We start from the raw sequence: 26,331 nt of genomic DNA on the forward strand, positions 1-26,331 counted from the left end.
ACCTTTGAATTGTGCATGCTGACCTGTTATGGTTTCGATCAGTTCCCAGTGGGATTCTCCTCAGCACAAGTTTGGCTTTGGCGATGCCGTCCTGGAAGGCCCTCTCCGCTGCAGCCTTCTGCTTGCGGACACGCTCCTCCTCCGCCTCTTTCTCCATACGCTCTGAGGGGAGACAAAACAGAATTTGAGCCGGCACTCATTCATAACAGACCATTGCCATTGCATAAATCACCTAAGCAACTCTGGACTCAACCATAGCTATCTTATCCTTTCTAATTGTCCCCCACAATGAAAATCGGGGTGAGGATTGTGGATCTGTCTCCGTCTGTTAATAAGTTAGTCACACGAGACATCAGACCGCATTGGCCCCATTAACGAAACTTGTGTGAAAGATGAGTCTTACCATAGAGATGTGGCATTTACAAAATGGCCAGATAATGGCGCTGTAACAGATTGAAAATGCAAACTTTGAAAGGTCAAGCCCCTCACCGTTTGATCTACAATCATGACATTTGGAACATAGGTCCCTCTCCTCACAAGGAACATATTTGCCTCAACAGACTCATAAGGTCAGACATGGAATTTCCACCATTTCCCCCATCTTTTTTTCTTTTATAAATTCAAAAAGAGTTCCCCGCGACTCTTCTGCCACTGAATGACCAATCTGCAAGAAACTTGCTGTGGCATCTATGGACAATGCCACATCAAGCAATATTTTCCAGACTAGTACCTAAAAACATGGCCGCTATTGACCAATAAACATTCATGTGTGCGTGGTCTGGCACTAATGCATATAAATCTGTCAATGATATTCATATTGTAACAACATTTGGTACACATGTTGAAAACACTCAAGAAACAACATATGCAAGAACAATCATATCGACCACACGGTGGCGCTATAACGGACATGTTTCTATTTCTTGATCGGTTTGACTCAGTGATGAAATTTGGCACACATGCTCTGGGACAGGAGTCTAGCTTACCCACAAACTCAAAACACCACTGGCTGAATTTTGACAAAACTTGAGTGAATGATGCTTCTTGCCATAGAGACCTGGCATTTAAAAAATTACACTGATTGGCTCAAAGGGGCGCTGCATCATTTGTGGGGACGACATGTTTACTGTTGCCTAATGATAGGGAGTATTTCCTCACCAGGAAAAGGAAAACTGGCCCAGTCTAATGATCTACATGTCCAGCTGTCCTTACCTTTGTTCTGTCTGTCATGCTCCTCCTTTTCCTTCTTGGCCTGGATGGACATCAGCCTCCTACTCTTAACCGTACTGATCATGTCTTCCGGCTCCGCGGCCACCGGCTCTGCTTTCACCTTCACTTCTTTCTTGGTGCTACCCTCTTTCTTCTTCTCCACCTTGGTGGTGGCTGACGGCGTGTCGCCACTGGCAGCCTCCTCGCCTTTGACATCAGCTTGTTCCTTGCGCCGTTGCTTCTCAGCCCGCTTGCGGTCGTTGACTTCCTTGAGCGAGGCCAGCCTATCCTTCCACAGCTCGGCCGAGCGCTGCTGCATGGAGTCCACGTGGTCCTCCACCGAGTAGGTCATGAGGATGCGGTGAGACAGTGCCACCAGCAGGCTGGCCTTCTCCGTTGACGTCAACTCGAACACCTCCACCGCCTCCAGCCGCTCAAGGAACTCACTGCTTACCACCTGGTCGAAGCCCCCTAGGGGGCCCCAATCATCCCCCCCGGAGCCCGAGTCATCGCCGTGGGCGTCACACGGCCGCAGGCACAGGCGCACCAGCTCAGAGACAGAGTGGAGGGTGAGGGGGATCTCCGACAGGGGCATGTCCAGCTCGCTGTAGCCCTCGGCCAGCTCGTCCTGCAGCAGGGTCTGCAGCAGCACCACCAGCACACGGTTCAGGTAGAGGAAACCTGCCTTCTCCCCAGCCAGAGCCTCCATCAAGGCCACTGCCGTCACCGGGTACTGGTCATCGGGCATTAGCAGGCCCGCGTAGCAGCTGAGGAAGTCCGCCACCATGGCCACATCTCCGAACAGGGAATTGGGCAGGCCCTCTGGCATGTCGACCAGCTTGAAGACAGGCAGTGCCTTGCCGCCCTCGATCTCCAGGTCCTCATAGCGGCGCTGCTGCTCACGGCGCACCTGCAGCTCCTTCTCCCGCCGCTCCTTAGTCTTCTCCCGGAGCTTCTCCTTGATCTCCTCACGCCTCTTCCTCATCACGTCCCGCTTCTCCTCCTCGCTCATGGCCGCCCATTTCTTCTTATGCTCCAGCAACTCCCAGCGCTTCAGGACAAGATCGCAGAGCTCCTCAGGAAGCCGGCCCCGGTCCTCAGGCGAGAGGGCCTTGGCCGCCTTGGATATGAGACAGGACATGGCGTTCCTCTTGTCCTCCTTGCCCTTGTGCTCCTTGTAGTAGCGCAGCAGATGCAGGGCCATGGGGTGCAGGGACTTGCCAAGCTTGGGGGTTGGGCCGGTGCTCCGGGCTCTCTTCTTGGGGCTTCCAGCGGAATGAGGGCTCTTGGCCAAGTCCAACAGAGTCATTTGCTTCATCTTGGGCTTCTTGGCACCTCCACCCTTTTCATCCTTTTTGAATGCCTTCTGGCCGCTCTTGCCGGGGGTCTTTTTGCCAGTAGCAGATTTCTTGTCTCCAGGTTTTTTGCTGGATTTGGGGGAGGACAGTACAGAAGCCCCACCCTCTCTTTTCTTGGGGGTTCCGGAGTTCTTTACCTTCAGAGGCGAGCCATTCATTTTCATCTACAAAATAAATGGATGCTTTATTGATTCAATCCATTGCAAGACTAAATATGCAAATTCAATTGAACATCTAACAAATCCTCTGATTCTTTAGAAAACCACTAAGCCAGCAAAAAATATATGCAAATGAGATTACATCAGCATGTATAAAATTTGAGAAACCTGCATGTGGCCCCAGATTGTAGGGCTCAGGGGCATGCCGAGAGAATCATTTTTCTTCTCGTTCCCCGAATTCCCTCCTCCCGGGGTGTTCGAGGTCTTCAGCTTCTTACTGAGTTTGCCCTCTGTTGAGCTCAGGCTCTTGCGCTTGGCTGAGACTGGATTCTCTGTGAAAAACTAGAAGGTAAAAAAACCTATTAGTCACATACTTAAAAACAAATGTTATATAAAAAACACAGTGCCTTCAGAAAATATTTATACCCCTTGACTTAAGTTGCATGGACTCTGAAATAATAGTGTTGAACATTTGTTAAATGACTACCTCATCTCTGTACCCCACACACACAATCTGTAAGGTCCCTCAGTCGAGCAGTAAATTTCAAACAGATTCAACCACAAAGACCAGGGAGGGCACCTATTGGTAGATGGGTAAAAAACAAAGCAGACATCGAATATCCCTTTGACCATGATGAAGTCATTACACTTTTTCATGGTGTATCAATACATATCACTACGAAGATAAAGGCATCCTTCCCAACTCCGTTGTCGAAGAGGAAGGAAACCGGTCATGGATTTCTCTAAGAGGCCAATCAATGGAGAAAACTGAGGTTAGATCAACATTGTAGTTGCTCCAAAATACTAACGTAATTCACAGAGTGAAAAGGAAGCCTGTGCAAAATAAAAAAAATATATTCCAAAACATGCATCCTGTTTGCAACACGGCACTGAAGTAATACTGCAAAAAAATTGAGAAAGCAATTCACTTTTTGTCCCGAATACAAAGTACTGGATTTGCCCCAAACATATTACTGAGTAAGCCTCTCCATATTTGCAAGCATAGCAGCGGCTACATCATGTTATGGGTGTGCTTGTAATCTTTACGGACTGGGGAGATATTCAGGATAAAAATAAATGAAGACAGATTGGAGTTAACCACAGGCAAAATCTTAAGAGGTTCAGTCTGCTTTCCACCAGACACTGGGAGATTAATTCACCTTTCAGTAGAACAATAACCTAAAACACAAGGCCAAATCTACACTGGAGTTGCTCACCAAGAAGACAGGGAATGTTCCTGAGTTGACAATTTAGTTGATTTAAATCTACTTGAAAATCTATGGCAAGACCTGAATATTGTTGCCTAGTAATGATCAACAACCAATTCGACAGAGCTTAAAGAATTTACAAAATAATAAATGGGCACAATCCTGGTGTGGAAAGCTCTTAGAGACTAACCCAGAAAGACTCAGCTATAGTCGCTGCCAAACGTTCTTCTTCAAAGTATTGACTCAGGGGGTATTTCTGTATTTAATGTTCAATAAATTATCAAAAACCTCTAAAAACATGTTTTCACTGTCATTATGGGGTATTGTATGTAGAAGGGCGAGATTTTTTAAACATTTCAATTCAGGCTGTAAGAACAAAAAGTAAAATAAGTCAAGGGGTATGAATAGTTTCTAAAGGCAATGTATGATGCTGTTTTGTCTTACTGATTTATTTTATCAACATGTCCATCACATAATCCATTGCTCCAAAATCAACAGGAGATGTGTGGAGGTTTTTGGACAACAAAAAAAAAAGTTCAAACCCCATATAAATCTAGGTTTACCTTGTGTGGATCCAGGAGGAAGTCGCTGAATTTGCTGGGCAAGTTGAACTTCTTCACCAGTTCATCCTCCACCACCCAGGGGGCCGTCTCTCCCATCCCAAGCCGGAGTGCATAGTGGCGGATGAAGTAGCGCATGATCTCCTTGGTCGGAGGGCGCTCAGTCCGGAAGAGGCTGTCCACTGGGACATCACTGATGACCTGTTGGTGTAGGGTTTAAAAATGTATATAAATTACATAACAGACCCCAGTGTTATGTTCATTACAGCATGCAATGGAAAATATTTTCAATCTATTTGGTAACGGAAAACAAAAATGTGCATTTCATATTCGACAAGTTTAGGTAGACCCTTCCTGTTCCGATCCATCTCCCCCCCCCCCCCCCCCCCCCCCCCCATTGTGTAACCAATGAAAACGACCCAGTTACATAAAACATGTGCACACTTGATGGCCAGAAGTGAACCAGACATTTTAAAGCAGTGGAGAGAACGCCAACCTTGTCCTCACTGATCAGCTTCACGTCATACTTGTGTGGCAGGAACTTTGGCATCACCCATCTCTTCTTCTCCTCCTTCATAGCGGTGGGAGTTTTCCTGGGGGAGCGCCGTGCTCGGTCACCTAATGGTAAACAAGCACACAGTATATTTTTACACTCATGTGAATTTTTGGGGATCAGGCCTTTGTGGATTTTATGCTATTTTTACATGTACAAATTTGTCCATTTGACAATTCTCTTTAATAACACAAAAACGGAGGTCTCTGAACTGGCACACATCTTAAAGCTCCATGTGCTGTATTTTAGGGATGTGTCAAAACTGGTGGTTTTTGGTTTCAATTAAGACAACCAGTTGAGGTAAGTTGCTTTACTAATCAGAGACCTTAAATTCATCAATCAAGTAACAAGGGAGGAGTGAAAACCCGCAGTCACTCGGCCCTCAATGGAATGAGTTTGACACATGGTTTAAACTGACATGTTTATTATTTTTTGCATTGCATTCATATATAAAATAGTTTTCCTTTAACCTCTTAAAGCTAGGGGGCAGAATTTTCCATTTTGGATAAATAGCGTGCCCAATTTCACCTGTGACTGGAACAAATTGCAAAAATCGCTGAAGTTGGAGACTTTTATCTCCCTCACCAACTTCAAACATCTGCTATCTGAGCAGCTAACCGATCACTGCAGCTGTACATAGTCTATCGGTAAATAGCCCACCCATTTTTACCTACCTCATCCCCATACTGTTTTTAGTTATTTATTTTTCTGCTCTTTTGCACACCAATATCTCTACCTGTACATGACCATCTGATCATTTATCACTCCAGTGTTAATCTGTAAAATTGTAATTATTCGCCTACCTCCTCATGCCTTTTGCACACAATGTATATAGACTCCCCTTTTTTCCCCCTACTGTGTTATTGACTTGTTAATTGTTTACTTCATGTGTAGTCTGTTCACACGGCTATGCTTTATCTTGGCCAGGTCGCAGTTGCAAATGAGAACTTGTTCTCAACTAGCCTACCTGGTTAAATAAAGGTGAGAATATATATATATATATATATTCCCTGCTACTCATGCCAAGAATATAAGATATGCATATTTTTCATAGATTTGGATAGAAAACTGTGATTCAAACAGAACTTATGTAGCAGGCAAAACCCCGAGGACTAACTGTTCAGAAATATTTTGTGGTGACGTAAGCTGTTTTTGTCTGGATCAAACGCGCTTTATAAAACGGACATTTTCGATATATATGACGGAATTAATCGAACAAAAGGACCAATTGTGATGTTTATGGGACATATTGGAGTGCCAACAAAAGAAGCTCGTCAAAGGTAATGCTTGTTTTATATTTTATTTCAGCGTTTTGTGTAACGCCTGCTATGCTAGCTCCTTTGTTTACTGCTGGTGCAGATAGTGCAGGCTATCAGATAATAGCTTCTTATGCTTTCGCAGAAAAGCATTTAAAAAATCTGACATGTTGGCTGGATTCACAACGAGTGTAGCTTTAATTGAGTATCTTACATGTGTGATTTAATACCTTACACCACTGTAACTGCACTGCAATTAACATTTTGTTGGGAAAAAAACAAAAAATGGGTCAGGGTTTTCCTTAACTTTAAGGATCCCAATTTAGTTTAAACGTTCACACACCTACTGTGGTGGATTTTGGTGTAGGTTACCCAAAATCTAATAATTGTATTGTACACCTACAACTTTCTTCACAGTGTTAGTCTTAGAATTGCCCCCTGTCATTCTAAGCTGAGACATGCTCATTAGCTTTTTAGCTATTCTGAAAGGTAACCTTATGGGCTTTCTGTTTCAATGACAATCTACAAGCACAACATGTCCCAAAGGTGCTGTACTCACTGAGGCTCTCTCTCCTGCTTTCCCTAGTCTCCCTGGGGCTCTCCTCCTCTCTGGGCAGCTGTTGTTCCTTCTTCTGGTTCTCCTGGCTTGCATTCTCCTTGTCGCTGGAAGGAGAGTCGCAGGCTCCCTCTAGCTTCTTCTCTGACGTCTCCCCCTCAGCGTTCCCCTCAAGCGGGTGTATCTTCACGACCTTAACCCGCAAACTCTTTTCCTTCCCCACCTTGATAAAAACAAAATGAATAGGTGGAGGGGGTAAAAAGCTATTTCATTTTCTATCAACATATTTTCCATTAACAGTATTTATTCCACCTTCATTGACTACTATCACACCACATGAAAACAAACATTCACAGCAGTCGACCAAAATAAAAAAAACTCACCAGAAAGTCACACTCCTCATCTATGGCATACTTGGTGAGGATCTCCACCCAGGCCTGGTCCACCAGCTTGTCCAGGGAGACCGTGTTGTGGTGGACCATCTCCAGGACAGGCTTCTCAAACCATAGTGGGTATTCCTCCTGAAGCCTGGACATAAAACACTCATGTCAAACATCTAATTTATCTAACACTCAATAGAAAATGCCAGCAATAAACAGTCTTCTTACGCTAACTGATTTGGGTTTATTGGTACACTTCCACTCAAATCATTTTAACAGATGGCTTAGTATGGCTACTGTTATTTCATTAATCAAGTCACCTGCAAATGCTTACCATAATTCATAAACATGCATGGAAGCAGTCCATTCCAAGGAATACATACAAATGAACACACCTCAATGAAACAGACTGCTAGGACCACCAACGCCTATCCTATCTGTACACAACCACTTCTCCAACAGGGGGAGCCAATTCAAACCCTGGCTTCCCTGCCTGGTATAAATAGGCATCTTTAAATACGGCTGCTGATCCTGACTGGCCTGCGCTGAGGGTGTCGGAGGAGCACAGCCTGGCTGTGGCACTGCTCTGAGGTCATTCGTGTACACACACACAACTCAAAGCTTAATGTCCTCCCACAGCACTCAATGCCACAGCAGCCAATCTGGACACGTATCAAATGAGAGAACCTAGACCTGGTCTATAAACAATCCCTAATCCAATCCCTTCAGATGCACACAAGTGCCTAGGGGTTGTTTCTAGACCAGGCCACACTCTTATTTTGCACCCTCTTTTCATGAAATAAAATGCATTCTCCCCGTCACTGGATTCACTAGATTCCAGGATGACTCAATCCATACGTCCTGCAAATAGAAAGGAAGGAGGCGTGCGGGGAACATCCAATAACACAGGTGTAAATCATGTGACCTTCAACTGGAGTCAGTGAGCAGTGTGTGCTACAGACGGAGCTACACTGATCTTTTTAGCCTCTGCATGTAATGATGATTTATATTTATTTTGAAACAGAGCATTTCTGTTAGCGGTCGTAATATCGCTCAAGCAAGACTGGCTTCTTACTCACAGTTCAGTGACTTCTTGCTCCTCCTCCCAGGCCTCCTTGTGTGTGAGCTGGTTGCTGCCGGTGCTCTTGCATGTCCAGATGCGTTCGGCGTATCTCTGCAGGCGCGCCTCATACTCGCTGTAGCCATTTCATCAGGATAACAACATATATTCCCCTCAATCGCATAGTGTGAGAGTACTAGGACACAGGATAGGAACATCCACTTAGTCACTTGACTCTGTTAGCTCTACAGCATACCCAGAGAGACCCCGCATTCATAATTAATGAATCATGTTAGGAGCAATTGATCTCAATAATTAAAAGGCCGGATGTGAGGGACGTCCCACGCCAAGCATACATTCTAGATCCTTTCGTAACAGAGCCAAAGCCCTAATAATAATCCCCAGAAACGCCGTGCTCCAGCTGAAACTAAATCTGACAAGTCTTCCTCTCTGTAGGGACTAAGCAATGTGTTAAAACACATGTTTATATCATTCGGACATTGGCATCGAGAACTAGATGTTAAGCAGTACAAACTTGACTTATTATATTGCACTGACTCACAAAATGCAGAGCACAAACGTTTGGTTTGATGATGCTTTGCACTGGTATAGTAGTAGTATTAGGGTTAGTTTACAGGTGGCTCGTAATTTGCTGTTTATCAGATAAGGTTAGTGTACTGTCCCTTTAGACTAGACAGACAAAAAGTGGGGATCTTGGCCTAGTGAGTTATGCAGCCTCAAGGAGCAATACACGTCAAACTCACGTGGGGCACCAAAATAATTCTGTATATTTTGGTAGTAAGGCTCGGGGACCTCAAAACAATGCATTGAACTGTATTTTTAGTACACCGCTGAGCAACCTGAACGATGCATTAGTATATCAATCGGGCATGCCTGACGGCCATGCACCGGCTACACTTGATTGGAAAGCGATTCATGTCACGAACACGTTTGCCTTTTCTTACAAGTCATATCACAACCGTTGTATTTCCAACAAGTCAAACTTACCAGTTTGATCTGCAAGTCAAATCCTTCCGATTTGATCATGAACTAACGTTAGTGTCAGAACTGAAGTGATATAATATGCTTGTTCTTCAGTCTACACTGTAAAGTTAGCTAGCCATGCTAGTAAACGCGCCACCGAGACGGCATGACAAACTCCGAGACCGTGAGAATCACCCAAACCAGTTATGCATAGATCAGCTAGATAGCGCAATTGTCAAGTAATAGTAGTAACTTTAGTAGTACTTATCTAGACAAACCGTAACGTTAGCTAACAGTTAACTAGTTTTAAAAAGAGAGCACAACTTTGACTACGAAATAACAGTGAGTGACTGTGTTGGCATATTACGATAGGGAAAACAATCCCAAAGAAGCACAACAAATCCGATATAGCTAACGTTAGCTATTATTAATATTCAGAAGCTGAACAACATTTAAAACACTGACACAAAACGCGATGTTCCGATAAGTGTGCATAATGGTTTTGCTTTGACAGTCAGCTAGCTAGCTGGCGAACTGAGTCGGCTTTGCCATAATGTGAAAGGATACTCTTTGTTCCTGAAGGCCTCCTTGGTGTGTTCGATGATGTAGACCTCCTCCTCTGGGCCTGGCGGCTCGGCTAGCGGCTTAACCAGCGGGTAGGGTTTCCGGCCCAGCAGTGGTGCCATCCTGAATACGAAAGGGTAGCGATGACGTCTTAAAAAATAAAACTCCTACCACAAAACTACGAAAAATATGACAATATGGCCTTAGCATGTAGTCAAGTATCCAAAAATATTCCAGGAGCATTCAACGTGTAGCATCTAGCTAGCTAACCTAGCAAGTCGGCTAAATCCTCGCAAACAATAACACAGCACTTCTTGCTAGCAGTCAAATCGCATCCTTGTTCTGTTCGCCGGTAGTTGTGACATTGTTAATCAACACAAACTTGACAAAAACAGCTGTTTAAAAATGTGCAATGATAATGGACTCTTCGGGTAGGCTATCCGGAGAAACTTCTGCTAGCTTGTCCCAAAGGAGGATGGAGAGGCGAGCTGACAGAATTCTCCAACTCGCGGCAACAGCGTAGGTTCTCGTCAGGGGGTCTGGCGCGCTCTCCACTCCGGTCTCAAATACTAGGCCTCTTCTCACGGAGCGATTATTTTTTTTGACTCGCAGTTTCCGTCCATGAAAGTTTAAGTTGTTACAATGATAGTAAAGGGTTGTAATAACTTAATTGAAATATGCAAGAGATGAATTACTGGGTTGGGGGAAAAATGGCGGGAGTTTCCGCCCGGCAAAAATACTGCACAACCCCAAAACTCAGTTGCCCCAGCAGCAAATAGCGTCGTATAGATTTATCCCGCCCCTCTCTCTTTCGATTGGTCTAACAAAGAGCGATCCTATTGGCGCGTTCTAGCTATAATTTGCATATTTCCGTTAAAAAAAACCTACTCTGAAATGCGCAATAACTCAATTCGCCGTTGTACTACTTATAAACAACGCATTTTTTTACTACTTTTGCAAAGGGTACATTTGACTAAACTTAGTTCACTCTATTCGTAACATATTTTAGTTTTTGGAACAGAAAACTGTATTGAGATAAAACGTTCAATCAGTGAGAAAATCAGCCAAAAATCCATATCGCTCCAAGTTCTCCCATTGCCGGCGTCTAGGCTTTAGCTCATCCCCATATTTGGTAGTGAGTGGAAAAGCAAACCGGATGCTTCACATTTATACATCTGGTGAAATACCTGGCTCATTGTCCAATCTGTGACTACAAACTGGCGAGCGCTATTGTTTCCAACCCTATTTCAAAATGGTGCCCTCCTCTAGAATGAAATGTGATGAAGCCCGTTTCATAGCTAGTATACTTTGATTTGCCGCTGTTGTGTCAACACATTATTTCAAATGTCAAATGACAAGTAATTTTAGACATTTGTCCCTACCCGACCTTTAACTAAGGCTTATATCATGTTAGGGGCGTGGTTTAGCTACGGGGGCTGTACGAATATTAAATAATAAGGCCTCCTCGCTTGTTCTGCCCACTATGACTAATTTGTTCTCATTGGAAACGACCGGCTGTGGTCTGTCTTGGGTTAGTTATAAAAATCTTTGTTGTAGTCCTAAAACCCGGAAATTAGTTATCTCTGGTTCGTTCAGCCACATTTTATAAACCCAGAAGGCCACACATTGCGAGACTTCCGGGAACGTTTGCGAAGCAGACTCGGCAGACCAGACCTGGGTTTAGGGTTTGAGAACTGAATGAGAGAAGTGGACAATTCTTCCTTGGTTGTTGATTTTCTTGAAATCTAAAGAAACAACCTATATGTGAGTCAATTCCTTAAGTAGCTGAACATGTTATTATTCCAACCTCCGAAAAGTGACAAGCTGACATGTTTTTATTTTCGGCAAAATATTTTTGTTTATATATAGGAGTGCCTTTGAGTTGACAGTTTGCACATGCGCAGTTTGGAGCGAGACGACCGTTAGAACAGATTACGTATTTTTTTGCGCATACATTTAGCAAGCCAACGTCGCCAGGACATTGCCTACAAGCGTGATCAGGAATTTCTATTGAAGAAGCATGTGTGGGAGCCTTCATGTGGGAAAAATTAATGGTGAAAGAATAGGGTTTTGGAATTAACGCGAAAATAAGGTCTGAGGTTAACACAGGTTTACGAGATCTTATACGTTTTGTTCTATGAGATAACAGCAGTCAGTTAACATGAACTTTATGAATTATGAAGTCTTTATGTGATTATGTGTTTTTTATTATTACATAAATTCTTCAAAATTCACAAAAAGTTAAAGATTATCTCATGGAACAAAATGTATAAGATCTAAACCTGTTTACCACAGACCTTTTTTTCAGCATTTATCCAAAAACCGTACAAAAACGGCATTCATTTTCCTCATAGGCTTTCTCCAACGAACCATGCCGTAGTTAGTTCCTACGAGAAGACACCATTACTATTTCTCTATAAGGTATGTGTTAAACACAGGCTTGGGAGATAATCTTCATCAGTCACTTTTTGTGTATTTTGAAGACTTTTGAAGAATTGATGTAATTTAAAAAACACGTAAAGCACATAAAGGCTTCATAATTCATGAAGTTCTTGTTAACTGACTGCTATTATCTCATAGAACAAAACGTATAAAATCTCCTAAACTAGTGTTACCCTCAGACCTTATTTTGGGGCGTTTATACCAAAACCCCATTCTTTTGCCATGAATTTTTCCCATAGGGATGGCTGAATATATAGCTAATTTCCAGGTTTTAGGACTTCAAGCTGGCAAGCTCTATTGCAGCCGACTTTAAAGGCGAGCCGAGACTGACTGATCTACAAATCACCTGGCTTGCATCCTAAATAACTACTCAATATTATTTGTAGATCAGTCAGTCAGTCACAATTTACCCATGCTACATCATGGTCTTGATGCTCTTGAACACAGCCACTGTCTGTGGAGTATGCAGATGGCACTCTAGACCTTTTGAATATGTTATTTTATCGGGATATGTCATCAAAATAATAAATATATTATACTGTAACAGCATGTGGATAGCAGCTTCTGACATGCTGTAAAATTCCATCAGCCACAGTAAATAATGTATCTACAGTGTAAGTACCATAATCAGGATTTGAATAGAGTACCACAGTATGTCATAATACTCATAAAACCTAATGGTCAAACTTAGAAATGGTTCCAATTGATTTTCAACCATTAATTTTCCCCATGGGGGATTTTAGAAACACTTCAAATAAGGGCTGCGTTTCGTGTAGGCTTACCCTGATGTGACGCTTTGATAACTGTGTAAATCTCTCTCAGACAAGGTGACTTTTATCAAAGAGGAAGAGAGAGGCCCAACTCAGCTGAAAATCTGTCTACGCCGTTGGTTGTTTTTTCATTGTTTTTGCCCACCAAGTAAGTAGTTTTTGTATGGAGGTCAATAACAGTGTCAAATTACAAAAAGAATGGTTATTTGCTATGTGAGATTTATTTGATCTAATAAAAGTTTTGTAATGCTTAAGTTGTTACGAGTGTACTGATATAAGTAGGACACGTGACATCCCGGCATCTTTGAGAAAAAAACACTTTCTATTGGTGTTGTCTCGAGATGGCTATGCATATTCATATCATGAGGCTAGTGGCATAATATTTCTCTCCATTGAATACTGGCGGCTGACGTCAACAGTCCTCATCGAATATTTAAAAAAATATTACAATAATAAGATGTATACACCAATCCAAAGAAAGGATAGGCGGGACCTAGACAGCCCGCCATGCCGCTTTGTGGACAACGACTCCCATAGTTAGGACGGAGACACCTGTATCTTGTCAGGATATCCATAAACTTTGATTTGATCAATATATAAACCTGTAGTTAACTAACTAGCTAACTTAGATGGTGAAGCTAGGTGTTCTGGACAATGTTTGTTTGTGAATGTGTGTGAGGGATGGGTAGCCTACTTCAAGTACTTATTGACTTGTAGCTGCCCTAGCTAGCAGTATTATTTTGGTCTGGCTTTTTGTGAGGTTTCAGAGATGGACTGATTGATTATCATTCTCTCTTGAGTCAACAGTGTGCTTACTTTACTACAGGAATACATTGATCTGTTTGCTGTTACCCTCTGGACAGCAGATCATTAGTATAGCTTGTAGGCATGGTTATGTAACCTTATTTAGTCCTACCTGCTATGGTGGGTTTTAAATAAATTGGTATTCACACGTCTGTTTGTTTTTTGGTAAAATTACTGTCATGTTATTGATGCCAAATTGCAAACCTTATTTGAACCTTTTCTATTCCAGAACCAATGTGTGTGCCTGAGTCTTATCACCTCTCAACTAGGTAATCTGTTTCAACCTGGAACACTGTGCTCCTGCTTTGGTCTGTTTTGGTCATTGCAGGAACTCGTGAAGAGCAGGAGTGTGTGAACGGTTTTGTCCCAGCCCAGCTCTAACACCAGACTTAAATAATTATCATAACGAATCACCGCGATAGGCCTTGATTTGTAATATGGTATAAACTGGGCTGGAACAAAAGTGTATACTGTACACGCTCCTGCTATTCATATCTGGACCCGCCCACCCCTTTAAGTCATTATTCTGTACTATGGGTACAGCTGAACTTGTTGACTGATACCAAGGAGGCGGATGTTAAGAAGAAGGGAGTAGCTGCGGACCAGAAGACTGCAGTAAAAGGCAGCACTGGTCCACACCTGCCCTGTCTTGTCAGATGAGTAGTATTGGTTGGTATTGTATGTGCTTTTAGGTTACCCTCTATGTGTAGGCTATTGTACTGGCCTGTGTGGTACAGTCTTTCATTTATTTAGTAGTTTGTTGCATCTTATTGCTTAGTTTATCATTTGTGTTAACTTTGAATAAAATATAATCCACAGATTGTTAACTTCCTCCATTTTGTACTTCACCTTTATACAGTAGATGCAGACCCGAAGACATTCAAGCAGCACTTTGAGAGCAAGCAGCCAGCACCCCCCCCCCCCTCCCACACACACACACAGTTCCCCAACCAATAGCTGTCCCTCAACCATTCAAGACCCCTCCCACAGTCCCCCCACCCCCAAATAAAAATAAAAAATACAATTAATTCCATTCCCCACCCCCAAGAACCTCTCAATATACCAACAACCAAGAGAATTAACTAAAGAAACAAAGGAAAAAGACAGAAGAAAGCAGCAAATAACAATGCAAAAAATATATAATGAAAACAAAATAATACATTTGAAACAAAGGACATCAAGGACAACTAAAATCATAACAGCAATGCCAACTGTATAGGTTTGTGTGCATGTCTGGCACTATTACATGTATGTGTGTGTTCTTGTATGCGTTTATTTTAATCAGTGTGTGTATATACAGTGGGGCAAAAAAGTATTTAGTCAGCCACCAATTGTGCAAGTTCCCCTACTTAAAAAGATGAGAGGCCTGTAATTTCTCAACTACTTCAACTATGACAGACAAAATTAGGGGGAAAAACCCAGAAAATCACATTGTAGGATTTTTAATTTTGCAAATTGTTGTGAAAAATAAGTATTTGGTCACCTACAAACAAGCAAGATTTCTGGCTCTCACAGACCTGTAACTTCTTCTTTAAGAGGCTCATCTGTCCTCCACTCGTTACCTGTATTAATGGCACCTGTTTGAACTTGTTGTCAGTATAAAAGAGACCTGTCCACAACCTCAAACAGTCACACTCCAAACTCCACTATGGCCAAGACCAAAGAGCTGTCAAAGGACACCAGAAACAAAATTGTAAGCCTGCACCAGGTTGGGAAGACTGAATCTGCAATAGGTAAGCAGCTTGGTTTGAAGAAATCAACTGTGGGAGCAATTATTAGGAAATGGAAGACATACAAGACCACTGATAATCTCCCTCGATCTGGGGCTCCACGCAAGATCTCACCCCGTGGGGTCAAAATAATCACAAGAACGGTGAGCAAAAATCCCAGAACCACACGGGGGGACCTAGTGAATGACCTGCAGAGAGCTGGGACCAAAGTAACAAAGCCTACCATCAGTAACACACTACGCCGCCAGGGACTCAAATCCTGCAGTGCCAGAGGTGTCCCCCTGCTTAAGCCAGTACAAGTTTGCTAGAAAGCATTTGGATGATCCAGAAGAAGATTGGGAGAATGTCATATGGTCAGATGAAACCAAAATATAACTTTTTGGTATAAACTCAACTCGTCGTGTTTGGAGGACAAAGAATGCTGAGTTGCACCCAAAGAACACCATACCTACTGTGAAGCATGGGGGTGGAAACATCATGCTTTGGGGCTGGTTTTCTGCAAAGGGACCAGGACGACTGATCCGTGTAAAGGAAAGAATGAATGGGGCCATGTATCGTGAGATTTTGAGTGAAAACCTCCTTCCATCAGCAAGGGCATTGAAGATGAAACGTGGCTGCGTCTTTCAGCATGACAATGATCCCAAACACACCGCCTAGGCAACGAAGGAGTGGCTTCGTAAAAAGCATTTCAAGGTCCTGGAGTGGCCTAGCCAGTCTCCAGATCTCAACCCCATAGAAAATCTTTGGAGGGAGTTGAAAGTCCGTGTTGCCCAGCAACAGCCCCAAAACATCACTGCTCTAAAGGAGATCTGCATGGGGGAATGGGCCAAAATACCAGCAACAGTGTGTGAAAACCTTGTGAAGACTTACAGAAAACATTTGACCTCTGTCATTGCCAACAAAGGGTATATAACAAAGTATTGAGATAAACTTTTGTTATTTAACAAATAATTATTTTCCACCATAATTTGCAAATAAATTCATAAAAAAATCCTACAATGACATTTTTCTGGATTTTTTTCTAATTTTGTCTGTCATAGTTGAAGTGTACCTGTGATGAAAATTACAGGCCTCTCTAATTTTTTTTAAGTGGGAGAACTTGCACAATTGGTGGCTGACTAAATACTTTTTTGCCCCACTGTACATGTGTACAAACACCTGCATGGCATCAGCCTCAGCCTCAGGCAAACCGGCATTAGTCTTCTGATTTGATAGTATCTAGACTCAGTAACACGTTTAAAAGTTTTGTGGTGTACTGTTTTTGCTACTTTTTTTCACCTGTGTAAAGCTGTCCTGTCTATTCTGGGGTTGAGTCTGAATGCAGTGGTAAATTGACAACAGCAACATTCAATCGACAAGATGGGTGTTGATATAGCTGTGTTTAGGCATGGCTTCCTTGTTTTGTTTCTCATTCTGCTGGAGTTGACCTAGTATTTTATAATAAACCTACCTTACACATCCAGTTGTTTTTCCATTTGTAACTCACCCACCAAAACTCACAATATGCTGTTTTACATGTTGTGTTATTTGTTATTTGTGCTCTAATTCCTAAAATAGAAAATCAGAAGAAGCTGTGGCTCTCTGATTGTAATAACTGTTCATGTGGTGCTCTGCGACATACCAAGTTTGTAGCATTGATTAATAAATCATTTAATCTTTATTTCAAGTCGGATATTTATACAGTATGTTATGTATGAAAGGCATACTGTATGTATGCATTGTTTAACATTTTGATTTCTTTAAAACAATGTCATTGTTGGAGTTCAGGTGTTTGATGTGATTGATGGGAGACTAGGAGCATTCTTGTCAAATAAATATGAATTCCTGATTATGTTTAAATTCTGTAAAAAGTCGGCAAGACTTAACAGAACAACAAGTTAGTTCTGAATTGCTTTAATACAGACATGCATTTTTTCCTAACCTTTATTTTACTAGGCAGGTCAGTTAAGAACAAATTCTTATTTTCAATGACACCCTAGGAACAGTGGGTTAACTGCCTGTTCAGGGGCAGAACAACAGATTTGTACCTTGTCAGCTCGGGGATTTGAACTTGCAACCTTCCGGTTACTAGTCCAACACTCTAACCACTAGGCTACCCTGCCACCCCATTCAGACACCATGAATTTAAATAGATATCTCCTCATTCATTTAGTTGGCAGAAATGATAAAGGGTTAAATATAGACCTCCACTGGCTGAAGGAGAAAAGGATCTGGTAAAATAAGGGTATGTTGCTAGCATCATTTAGGTAGCTAGCTAGCTAGCTTCTTTGCAAAAAAATAGTCTAGTGTTCATGGCACATTGTAAATATCTGACTGCTACTAGGATAGTATTCTGTACAAGACCAAATGCATAAATAAGACAACAAATATTAGTTATATAAAATATCTAACAGTAAATGAAAATGTTTGGAACCATTTCCATGTTTGACCGCTAGGTTTTATGGGTATTATGATGCATCCACTGTGGAGCTCTGTTGCTTGAGTGGGCTGGGTACCCCCATAACTATCAAATATATTGACATCGTTGGGCCCCTCCAGAAAAATAAAGAAACATGTCTTTTTATACATAATTTCCCTTTACATTTAGTCCCCTTGTCTGAAGACATATTGTATGCATTAGAATTTTGAAAACTCACCTTATTCCCCTATAATCCACATTTGGTTATATTTTGAGTGAACTATTCCTTTACATTCAATTACAAGCAATTAAATATGTCCTACAATGAAAATGTGTAGTATGACAGGGAAATTGTATTATTTACAAATAATGAAAACACTACAATCGCGTTTTTAAAACAATTTATACTGAAATTAAAGTATTCCTATGCAGGTATTCCCAAACCATTTATTTCTTCTTCACCTTTTCAAACAGTCCATTTAGATTTTCCAATGGGTGAGGTTTTTTTCTCGCCTGAGTAGCCTCGTTTCACTGCCAAAAATAAAATTAAACTATCTAGTGTTCAGCGAAATAACAACACAATGTCAGATACAGGTAGTATCTGCTACTACCAGCAGTACTACACCTGCATCTGTCGACGACACAAGTTGTTCTGCTTCCACAAGCACATCCAATGCTAGCATCAGTAATTTCACATTTGTTATTAGCCCAGCTAGCATGGACACTGACAGATGTGAATCTGATGCAGCTGAAGAGCTACTGCCCCCTTACCCGGGAAAGCACTGAACAACAGACAGGGACGTTGGACCCTCGAAGAGGTGCAAATATGATGAGAACTACATTGATTTGGGGTTCACTTATATTGGGAGTAGTGCCTTTCCTCAGCCACAGTGTGCTGCACATGTGCAAAGGCACTATCTCACAACTGAATGAAACCTTCACTCTTGCAAAAACAACAAAGTAACAGATACCATTAATAAGAAGGGTCTAGAAGCATCTTATAAGCTACCAAGTGGCTATGACAGGCAAGCCCCATACTATTGTGGAGGACTTAATTCTTCCTGCTGCTGCAGATATGGCTGTGACAATGCTAGGGGAAAAGGCCCAAAAAAACGATACAGACAATGCCTCTATCAAACAACACCGTTTCACGACACATCAGTGACATGGCAGGAGATGTTTTGAAACAATTGCTGCTTTGCATACAAGCCAGTGAATTCTATGCATTACAGCTGGATGAGTCAACAGGGCCTGGTACAGCTCCTGGTATATGTCCTTTACCTTTATGGGGAGTCAATTAAGGAAGACATCCTCTTCCGCAAACCACTGGAAACCAGCACAACAGGGGAGGATATTTTTTAAATACTGGACAGCTTTGTAACATCAAATGGGCTTCGGTGGTCAAGATGTGTTGGTATCTGTACTGATGGCGCAAAAGCCATGACAGGGAGACATAGTGGAGTGGTAATGCATGTGTAAGCAGTTGCTCCCGATGCTACTTGGGTACACTGCAGCATCCACCGAGAGGCTCTTGCTGCCAAGGGAATGCCTGACAGCTTGAAAGATGTTTTGGAAACTACAGTGAAAATGATTAACTTTATTAAAGCAAGGCCCCTGAGCATAAAGTTTTCTTTACTGACCATAATTTTCACTTGTCTGACCGCTTGCATGATGACGAGTTTCTCACACGACTGGCCTTTCTGGGTGATGTTTTCTCTCTTGCCTGAATGATCTGAATCTAGGATTATAGGGACTCTCCGCAACTACACTGCTCAAAAAAATAAAGGGAACACTTAAAGAACAAAATGTAACTCCAAGTCAATCACACTTCTGTGAAATCAAACTGTCTACTTAGGAAGCAACACTGATTGACAATAAATTTCACATGCTGTTGTACAAATGGTTGAAATTATAGGCAATTAGCAAGACACCCCCAATAAAGGAGTGGTTCTGCAGGTGGTGACCACAGACCACTTCTCAGTTCCTATGCTTCCTGGCTGATGTTTTGGTCACTTTTGAATGCTGGCGGTGCTTTCACTCTAGTGTATAGCATGAGACGGAGTCTACAACCCACACAAGTGGCTCAGGTAGTGCAGCTCATCCAGGATGGCACATCAATGCGAGCTGTGGCAAGAAGGTTTGCTGTGTCTGTCAGCGTAGTGTCCAGAGCATGGAGGCACTACCAGGAGACAGGCCAGTACATCAGGAGACGTGGAGGAGGCCGTAGGAGGGCAACAACCCAGCAGCAGGACCGCTACCTCCACCTTTGTGCAAGGAGAAGCAGGAGGAGCACTGCCAGAGCCCTGCAAAAGGACCTTCAGCAGGCCACAAATGTGCATGTGTCTGCTCAAACGGTCAGAAACCGACTCCATTAGGGTGGTATGAGGGCCCGATGTCCACAGGTGGGGGTTGTGCTTACAGCCCGACACCTTGCAGGACGTTTGGCATTTGCCAGAGAACACCAAGATTGGCAAATTTGCCACTGGCGCCCTGTGCTCTTCACAGATGAAAGCAGGTTCACACTGAGCACATGTGACAGACGTGACAGAGTCTGGAGACACCGTGGAGAACGTTCTGCTGCCTGCAACATCCTCCAGCATGACCGGTTTGGCGGTGGGTCAGTCATGGTGTGGGGTGGCATTTCTATGGGGGGCCGCACAGCCCTCCAGGTGCTTGCCAGAGGTAGCCTGACTGCCATTAGGTACCGAGATGAGATCTTCAGACCCCTTGTAAGACCATATGCTGGTGCGGTTGGCCCTGGGTTCCTCCTAATGCAAGACAATGCTAGACCTCATGTGGCTAGAGTGTGTCAGCAGTTCCTGCAAGAGGAAGGCATTGATGCTATGGACTGGCCCGCCCGTTCCCCAGACCTGAATCCAATTGAGCACATCTGGGACATCATGTCTCGCTCCATCCACCAACGCCACGTTTCACCACAGACTGTCCAGGAGTTTTACGGATGCTTTAGTCCAGGTCTGGGAGGAGATCCCTCAGGAGACCATCTGCCACCTCATCAGGAGCATGCCCAGGCGTTGTAGGGAGGTCATACAGGCACGTGGAAGCCACACACACTACTGAGCCACATTTTGACTTGTTTTAAGGACATTACATCAAAGTTGGATCAGCCTGTAGTGTGGTTTTCCACTTTAATTTTGAGTGTGACTCCAAATCCAGACCTCCATGGGTTGATAAATTTGATTTCCATTGATAATTTTTGTGTGATTTTGTTGTCAGCACATTCAACTATGTAAAGAAAAAAGTATTTAATAAGAATATTTCATTCATTCAGATCTAGGATGTGTTGTTTTAGTGTTCCCTTTATTTTTTTGAGCAGTGTATATTCAATGTGCGGGACAAAATTGAGGCTATGATTAAGAAGTTGGAGCTCTTCTCTGTCTGCATCAACAAGGACAACACACAGGTTGTATGATTTTGTCATTGTACATCATTGTATGATTTTAGGTGGTGCAAATTAACTCAAGCTTACGGACAATGTCAAATGTGATATAGCAAAGCACCTGAGTGCTTATTTGGGTGCGCAATTACGCATGTACTTTCCTGAAAAGGATGACACAAACAACTAGATTCGTTATACCTTTCATGCCCTGCCTCCAGTCCACTCACTGATATCTGAACGAGACAGCCTCATCAAAATTGCAACAAGCGGTTCTGTGAAAATCTAATTGAATCAGAAACAGATTTCTGGATTGGGCTGCGCTCAGAGTATCATGCCTTGGCAAATCGCACTGTTAAGACACTGATGCCCTTTGCATCCACCTACCTATGTGAGAGTGGATTCTCAGCCAACTCTCTCCAATACAACCCAACATTGCAGTTTTGTGCATTCTTTAAAGCACACCCTTCTCATTAACCTGTTGTGAGTTATTCACAATTTTTGACGAACAAATATGGTTTTTACATGTAAGATGGCTAAGTAAAGAGCTAAATTATTGATTATTATTTGTGCCCTGGTCCTATAAGAGCTCTTTGTCACTTCTCACAAGCCAGGTTGTGACAAATACTCAGTCATTCTTATGTTTAATAAAATGTATCGTATAGTGTGTGTGTGGCTGGCTTACAATGATGGCAAAAAACAATATTTGAGAGTGCGCTGACCCTGGTGCTAGAGGGGGTATGCAGCTGGAGGTTGAATGTTTGAAGGGGTACGGCTCTATAAAACGTTTAGGAACCACTGTCCTATAGTGATGAGTTACTTACTTCCCATGGATTTTAACGTTCAATCAAGAATAATTCTAGCATCTCTATCAAGTGTCACGATTAAAAAACCCACAGTGCCAAGACTGGCGACGGATGGCCAGTCACGGCCCAAGCTTTCTATGTATAAATTGAGGGCCCAAGGCCATGGATTTGCAATCTGATCATTTCCATGAAAGATCAAATGCAACCAAGTCAAGTGGTCATCCTATATGGTGAAAAACATTTTGGACAATTATTTGAGAGTGTGGGAGTCAAAAGATGCAAAACACTGCAAAAAGAAGACACAATATCAACCATATTTTACTATGGAGCAGGGTATATTCCAGCATGTGCATCACTTTTGCAGCAGAAAATAAACACTTGAGAGCATGACCCACCTGACCATAAGAAATGATCTCTGAATTACAATACAAGGTCTTTAACTACTCTTCAACCTCGTTCACCATTCAAACTCATGCTATACCAGTCACATCCAATGCCCTAAGAAAATGTAAGAAGCAAGATAAGAGCATATCAAAAAGGATAGACATGACAAACAGTTGTCTAATCTTATTTGCAAAGCGAAGTACAAATGTAAAAAAATATTCCAAAAACTTCAGCCCATATTCAATAAAATCCAGTGACCGGAATGAGTTTCCCCTCATACTTCCTGTGCTGCTTGGATAAATGTATTTAACAAAACAGCGCTAACAGTGTGAAACAAAAGAAACTCAACAGAATGTTAATTAAGATATGATCAACTTCATCCCTCAGAATTAACAAACCCATTTGATTGAATAGGGGCCATAATTATTTAGATCTGTGCAATTTCTACGAATAGCATAACATATGAGACACTTGTCTTACAGAAAATAAATATATAGTGTATATTTCAGAGCGATAGGCACTTTTTTTTAGCACGACTATGTACAGTGTAACGCATTAAACGGCTTAAAATTACTTTCAAAGCTGAGAAAGTAAAATTGTATTTAAAAAAACAACTTAAAATAATAACTTCAACTTTCTTTTTTAAATGTATTCCATTTGTAGTGACTTGATTAACAGAAATGCATATTTTATAATAATGTATAACTGCCAAAATAAAGGAAACACCAACATAAAGTGTCTTAATAGGGCGTTGGGCCACCAGGAGCCAGAACAGCTTCAATGCAACTTGGCATAGATTATATAAGTGTCTGGAAATCTATTGGAGGAAGGCGACACCATTCTTCCATAAGAAATGGCATCATTTGGTGTTTTGTCATACTATGTTTTTTTTTAAACATATCCATGGTAGCCAAAATAATGGCCATAATAATGGCCTGCCCGGCATTTTTATACACGACCCTAAGCACATGGGATGTTAATTTCTTAATTAACTCAGGAACCACACCTGGGTGGAAACACCTGCTTTCAATATACTTTGTATCCCTCATTTACTCAAGTGTTTCCATTATTTGGGCAGTTACTCGTATGTCCCATTTGAATCCTTCAATAGAGTGCATGGGTTGCATGCATGTCCATCCAATCAACTAGTTATCTCAGTACAGACTTTTTTTCAGTGCAAATTTTCTTCAGTGGAGGGGCTCCTGATTCCTCCTCTTCTTCCTGTTGGAAATGTTGATATTTAAATAAATTGATTGTGGTGATTTCTTTAATGTTATTATTAAGAGCTTAAGCAATTACTAATCACAACTTTTCTGCAGCAATTTTTTTTAACACAATAAAATTGTCATATCCTTTATTACTACAGAAAATGACTTACCTCTGTGCATGGAACTCTTACTCGAACACCAAGGGGCAAAACCAGGTCTTCCTTGATCAATGTGGGAGGCTCATCAGCAACTTCATGTGCTGGCTGGGATGGCTCTGCATATAGAGTGAAAGACTGAGTGAAACACTTAAAAGATATTGAGATATTAACTGTAATATAGACAATATATTATACCTCAGTTACAAGAGTGACATAATAGCTAGGGCCCAGAGTTTTTCCTAGTCAGGTTACAGGGTCTGGAAAAGCTCCTGGCCCTACATGGGTGCACTGTGCAGTGCGATGGTGTAGTATGCTAAACTAACTGTACCGTCCACACTCTCCTGGCCCAGCATGGGTGGTTGAGCATCTTCGGCCGTGCGGAGTGTTGTGGTGTGAGGAAGAGGACTGACTGCCTCACTGGCATGCTGGGAGCTTGAGCTGCTGCTGTCCATTTTGGGCTGGTAGACATCAGACAGGAAACTCTGGTTGCTGCATTCATCTGCGGTGAAAAGAACAGGAGCAGTCTTGAACGGTTTCAGACCAATATCATTTTCAATTGAGGAGGTCAATTTAAATTCCAATTAAAAAGTATGTAAAAGTTTCTATCTGCATTCAGTGAATTTCCATAGAATTGCCCCCAACCCTGTTATATAGAGTATTGCAGTTATTTAAAACCTGCTCCAAACTGCTTGTGCTTCTCACAGTCAGTCAGTGCCTCACCTAGGAAATCCATGGTAGAGCTGGTGTTTTCCAACACCACATCTTTTAGACCTCGAACCTCTCCAGTTATGGATTTGCTCCGGTATATCTGAAAGAGAAAAAAAGAGGCAGAGTAATAAGGTTGTTCTGTACACAAACTCATTAGATTCATGAACCATAGGATGGTCTGATGCAGTCATCTATTATTAGATACCAAACCTGTTTAGTGTCTGTCACAGGCACCCACTTGAATATGCGTAGGGATGTGTCTCCCACAGTTACCCACTTCTTCTCCCTGAAAATGAAATGTAATAGAACAGAGAATAGATTTACTACATTCAGTAATAAAAGCATGAACCAAAGATGCTGCTCATTTACTGGTGGCTATCCACAGAGCTAGGCTATGTAAATAGCCTATGTTCAAGTGCATTTTTTTTGCCTAATATTCCTGAACCTCGCCGAGGGAAACTGCTCAGATGGACAACGGATATGTTTAATGTGGGTCACAGTTATATCAGAATGCGTAACGTTGTAACAGCATGCGGACAAGTGTAGCCATTTTGACAGACTGAACAATTCCGTTAGTCCTGCCCATAGAATTGCCGGGCTTCGGCAGCTTCGTCTCTCCATTGGCTGTTGTTTCAGTCACTCGCCAACCCTTCTAATATTTTCCGTGTGAAGTTTGTTGTGTGGCGTTGCAGATGTTTACATTTAATTTACATAATCCCCGCGGTTTTACTTACCATTTACGCACTTTTTCAATTGCTGCCAGCACCTTTTTAATATCATCTTTAGCACGACTTCGTGTCTCCGCGCGACCTGACCGTCCAGACATCTTTAGTTGTTACTTTTTGGAGATGTCTTTTCTTGCAACTCCAATCTTGCAGTGTGCTTACTCCTCCAATAAGCTAATATTCTCGCGAGGTTTTAACACCCATTCCCTTTTCCTAGTGGTTGGTTTGTCTGTTTTCTTCATCCTCCCCATCATCTTTGATACGACGTCATCACATTACCATTGACAGTAAAATAATATTTTGTTATGATGGAAATGATGGATATTCTAACCCCCATAAATGACATAAACGTAATGAATCAAACTGGATATAGTGTTTTTTTTTATTACGAAGTTGGTTTATAAAGGATTTACAAAATTCACTATCAGATTGAAAGGGTTGATAATCATTGGGTATGAGAGGAAGTGAGGGTGGTGAATAAACTACAATAGAGAGGGAGTGATTAGATCAAATTATGCACAGCTGGAGCTCCCTCCCTGCCTTCTATCAATCATATGGTCAAATATTTTATTTTTATGTCTTGCAGAGGGTAGGTAGCACTGAACAATAAACACTGATATGGCATGCATTTGTAAATTCAGTTCAATTGAGCAAACCAGTGCTTGACTTGGATTGAAATTGGTGCCAGTACTCATTTTGTGTGCCGTTTCTGTTTATATTTATGTGCAGGAACTCTGCAATAGTTTTAAGCCAATATTATATCAGAGGTGCAGACACTGAAGCAGTAGAACATTTTAGGTGCTGGTACTCAGTTCCGGTGAGCTCCTGCCCAAGTCAAGCATTGGACTAAACAAATATTGATTGGCAGGCTCAATCAGCAGGGTGAGATATTTGGTGTAACCTTTATGTATTCTGATCTTATAGCTGTGGCTAATTACTTCAACTAGCTCTAGAAAAG

General features: G+C 42.1%; 2 protein-coding genes across 3 annotated transcripts in view; both read right to left on the bottom strand.

Annotated features, from left to right (window-relative positions):
• The window catches only part of LOC109909025 (tyrosine-protein kinase BAZ1B-like), a 28,185-nt gene extending 17,553 nt beyond the window's left edge, over nucleotides 1–10,632 (bottom strand). Inside the window, exons 1-10 of one of the 2 annotated variants that reach the window (XM_031795923.1) lie at nucleotides 10,117–10,632; nucleotides 9,850–9,969; nucleotides 8,318–8,434; nucleotides 7,242–7,386; nucleotides 6,862–7,081; nucleotides 4,990–5,111; nucleotides 4,497–4,694; nucleotides 2,894–3,067; nucleotides 1,213–2,731; nucleotides 24–162 (exon numbers count right to left, since the gene is read on the bottom strand). In XM_031795923.1, the coding sequence (XP_031651783.1) occupies nucleotides 24–162; nucleotides 1,213–2,731; nucleotides 2,894–3,067; nucleotides 4,497–4,694; nucleotides 4,990–5,111; nucleotides 6,862–7,081; nucleotides 7,242–7,386; nucleotides 8,318–8,434; nucleotides 9,850–9,968 (2,753 nt within the window). In that variant the 5' untranslated portion in view covers nucleotide 9,969; nucleotides 10,117–10,632. Of the gene's footprint in view, nucleotides 1–23; nucleotides 163–1,212; nucleotides 2,732–2,893; nucleotides 3,068–4,496; nucleotides 4,695–4,989; nucleotides 5,112–6,861; nucleotides 7,082–7,241; nucleotides 7,387–8,317; nucleotides 8,435–9,849 lie in introns of both variants that reach the window. The other variant, XM_020507880.2, reaches the window with a different exon arrangement.
• An 11,851-nt stretch (nucleotides 10,633–22,483) lies between these two features.
• Nucleotides 22,484–25,555, bottom strand: LOC109909024 (B-cell CLL/lymphoma 7 protein family member B-B-like). Its single transcript, XM_020507878.2, has 6 exons — nucleotides 25,383–25,555; nucleotides 24,859–24,934; nucleotides 24,661–24,748; nucleotides 24,269–24,439; nucleotides 23,953–24,056; nucleotides 22,484–23,795 (listed from the first exon to the last, which is right to left on the bottom strand). The coding sequence occupies exons 1-6, from the start codon at nucleotides 25,472–25,474 to the stop codon at nucleotides 23,724–23,726; spliced, it is 603 nt and encodes a 200-aa protein (XP_020363467.1). The 5' UTR covers nucleotides 25,475–25,555; the 3' UTR covers nucleotides 22,484–23,723.
• Between the last annotated feature and the right edge of the window lie 776 nt (nucleotides 25,556–26,331).

Source organism: Oncorhynchus kisutch, linkage group LG18 (assembly GCF_002021735.2).
Source record: "Oncorhynchus kisutch isolate 150728-3 linkage group LG18, Okis_V2, whole genome shotgun sequence".
Lineage (NCBI taxonomy): Eukaryota > Metazoa > Chordata > Actinopteri > Salmoniformes > Salmonidae > Oncorhynchus > Oncorhynchus kisutch.

Bases quoted from the DNA above. Each gene is read 5' to 3' on its own strand.
- LOC109909024 (XM_020507878.2), bottom strand. From the start codon at position 25,474: ATGTCTGGACGGTCAGGTCGCGCGGAGACACGAAGTCGTGCTAAAGAT. The intron at 24,440-24,660 runs GTGAGGCACTGA...TTTTCACCGCAG, and splicing joins CTCTACCATGGATTTCCTAG to ATGAATGCAGCAACCAGAGT. The intron at 23,796-23,952 runs GTAAGTCATTTT...CATTTCCAACAG, and splicing joins TAAGAGTTCCATGCACAGAG to GAAGAAGAGGAGGAATCAGG.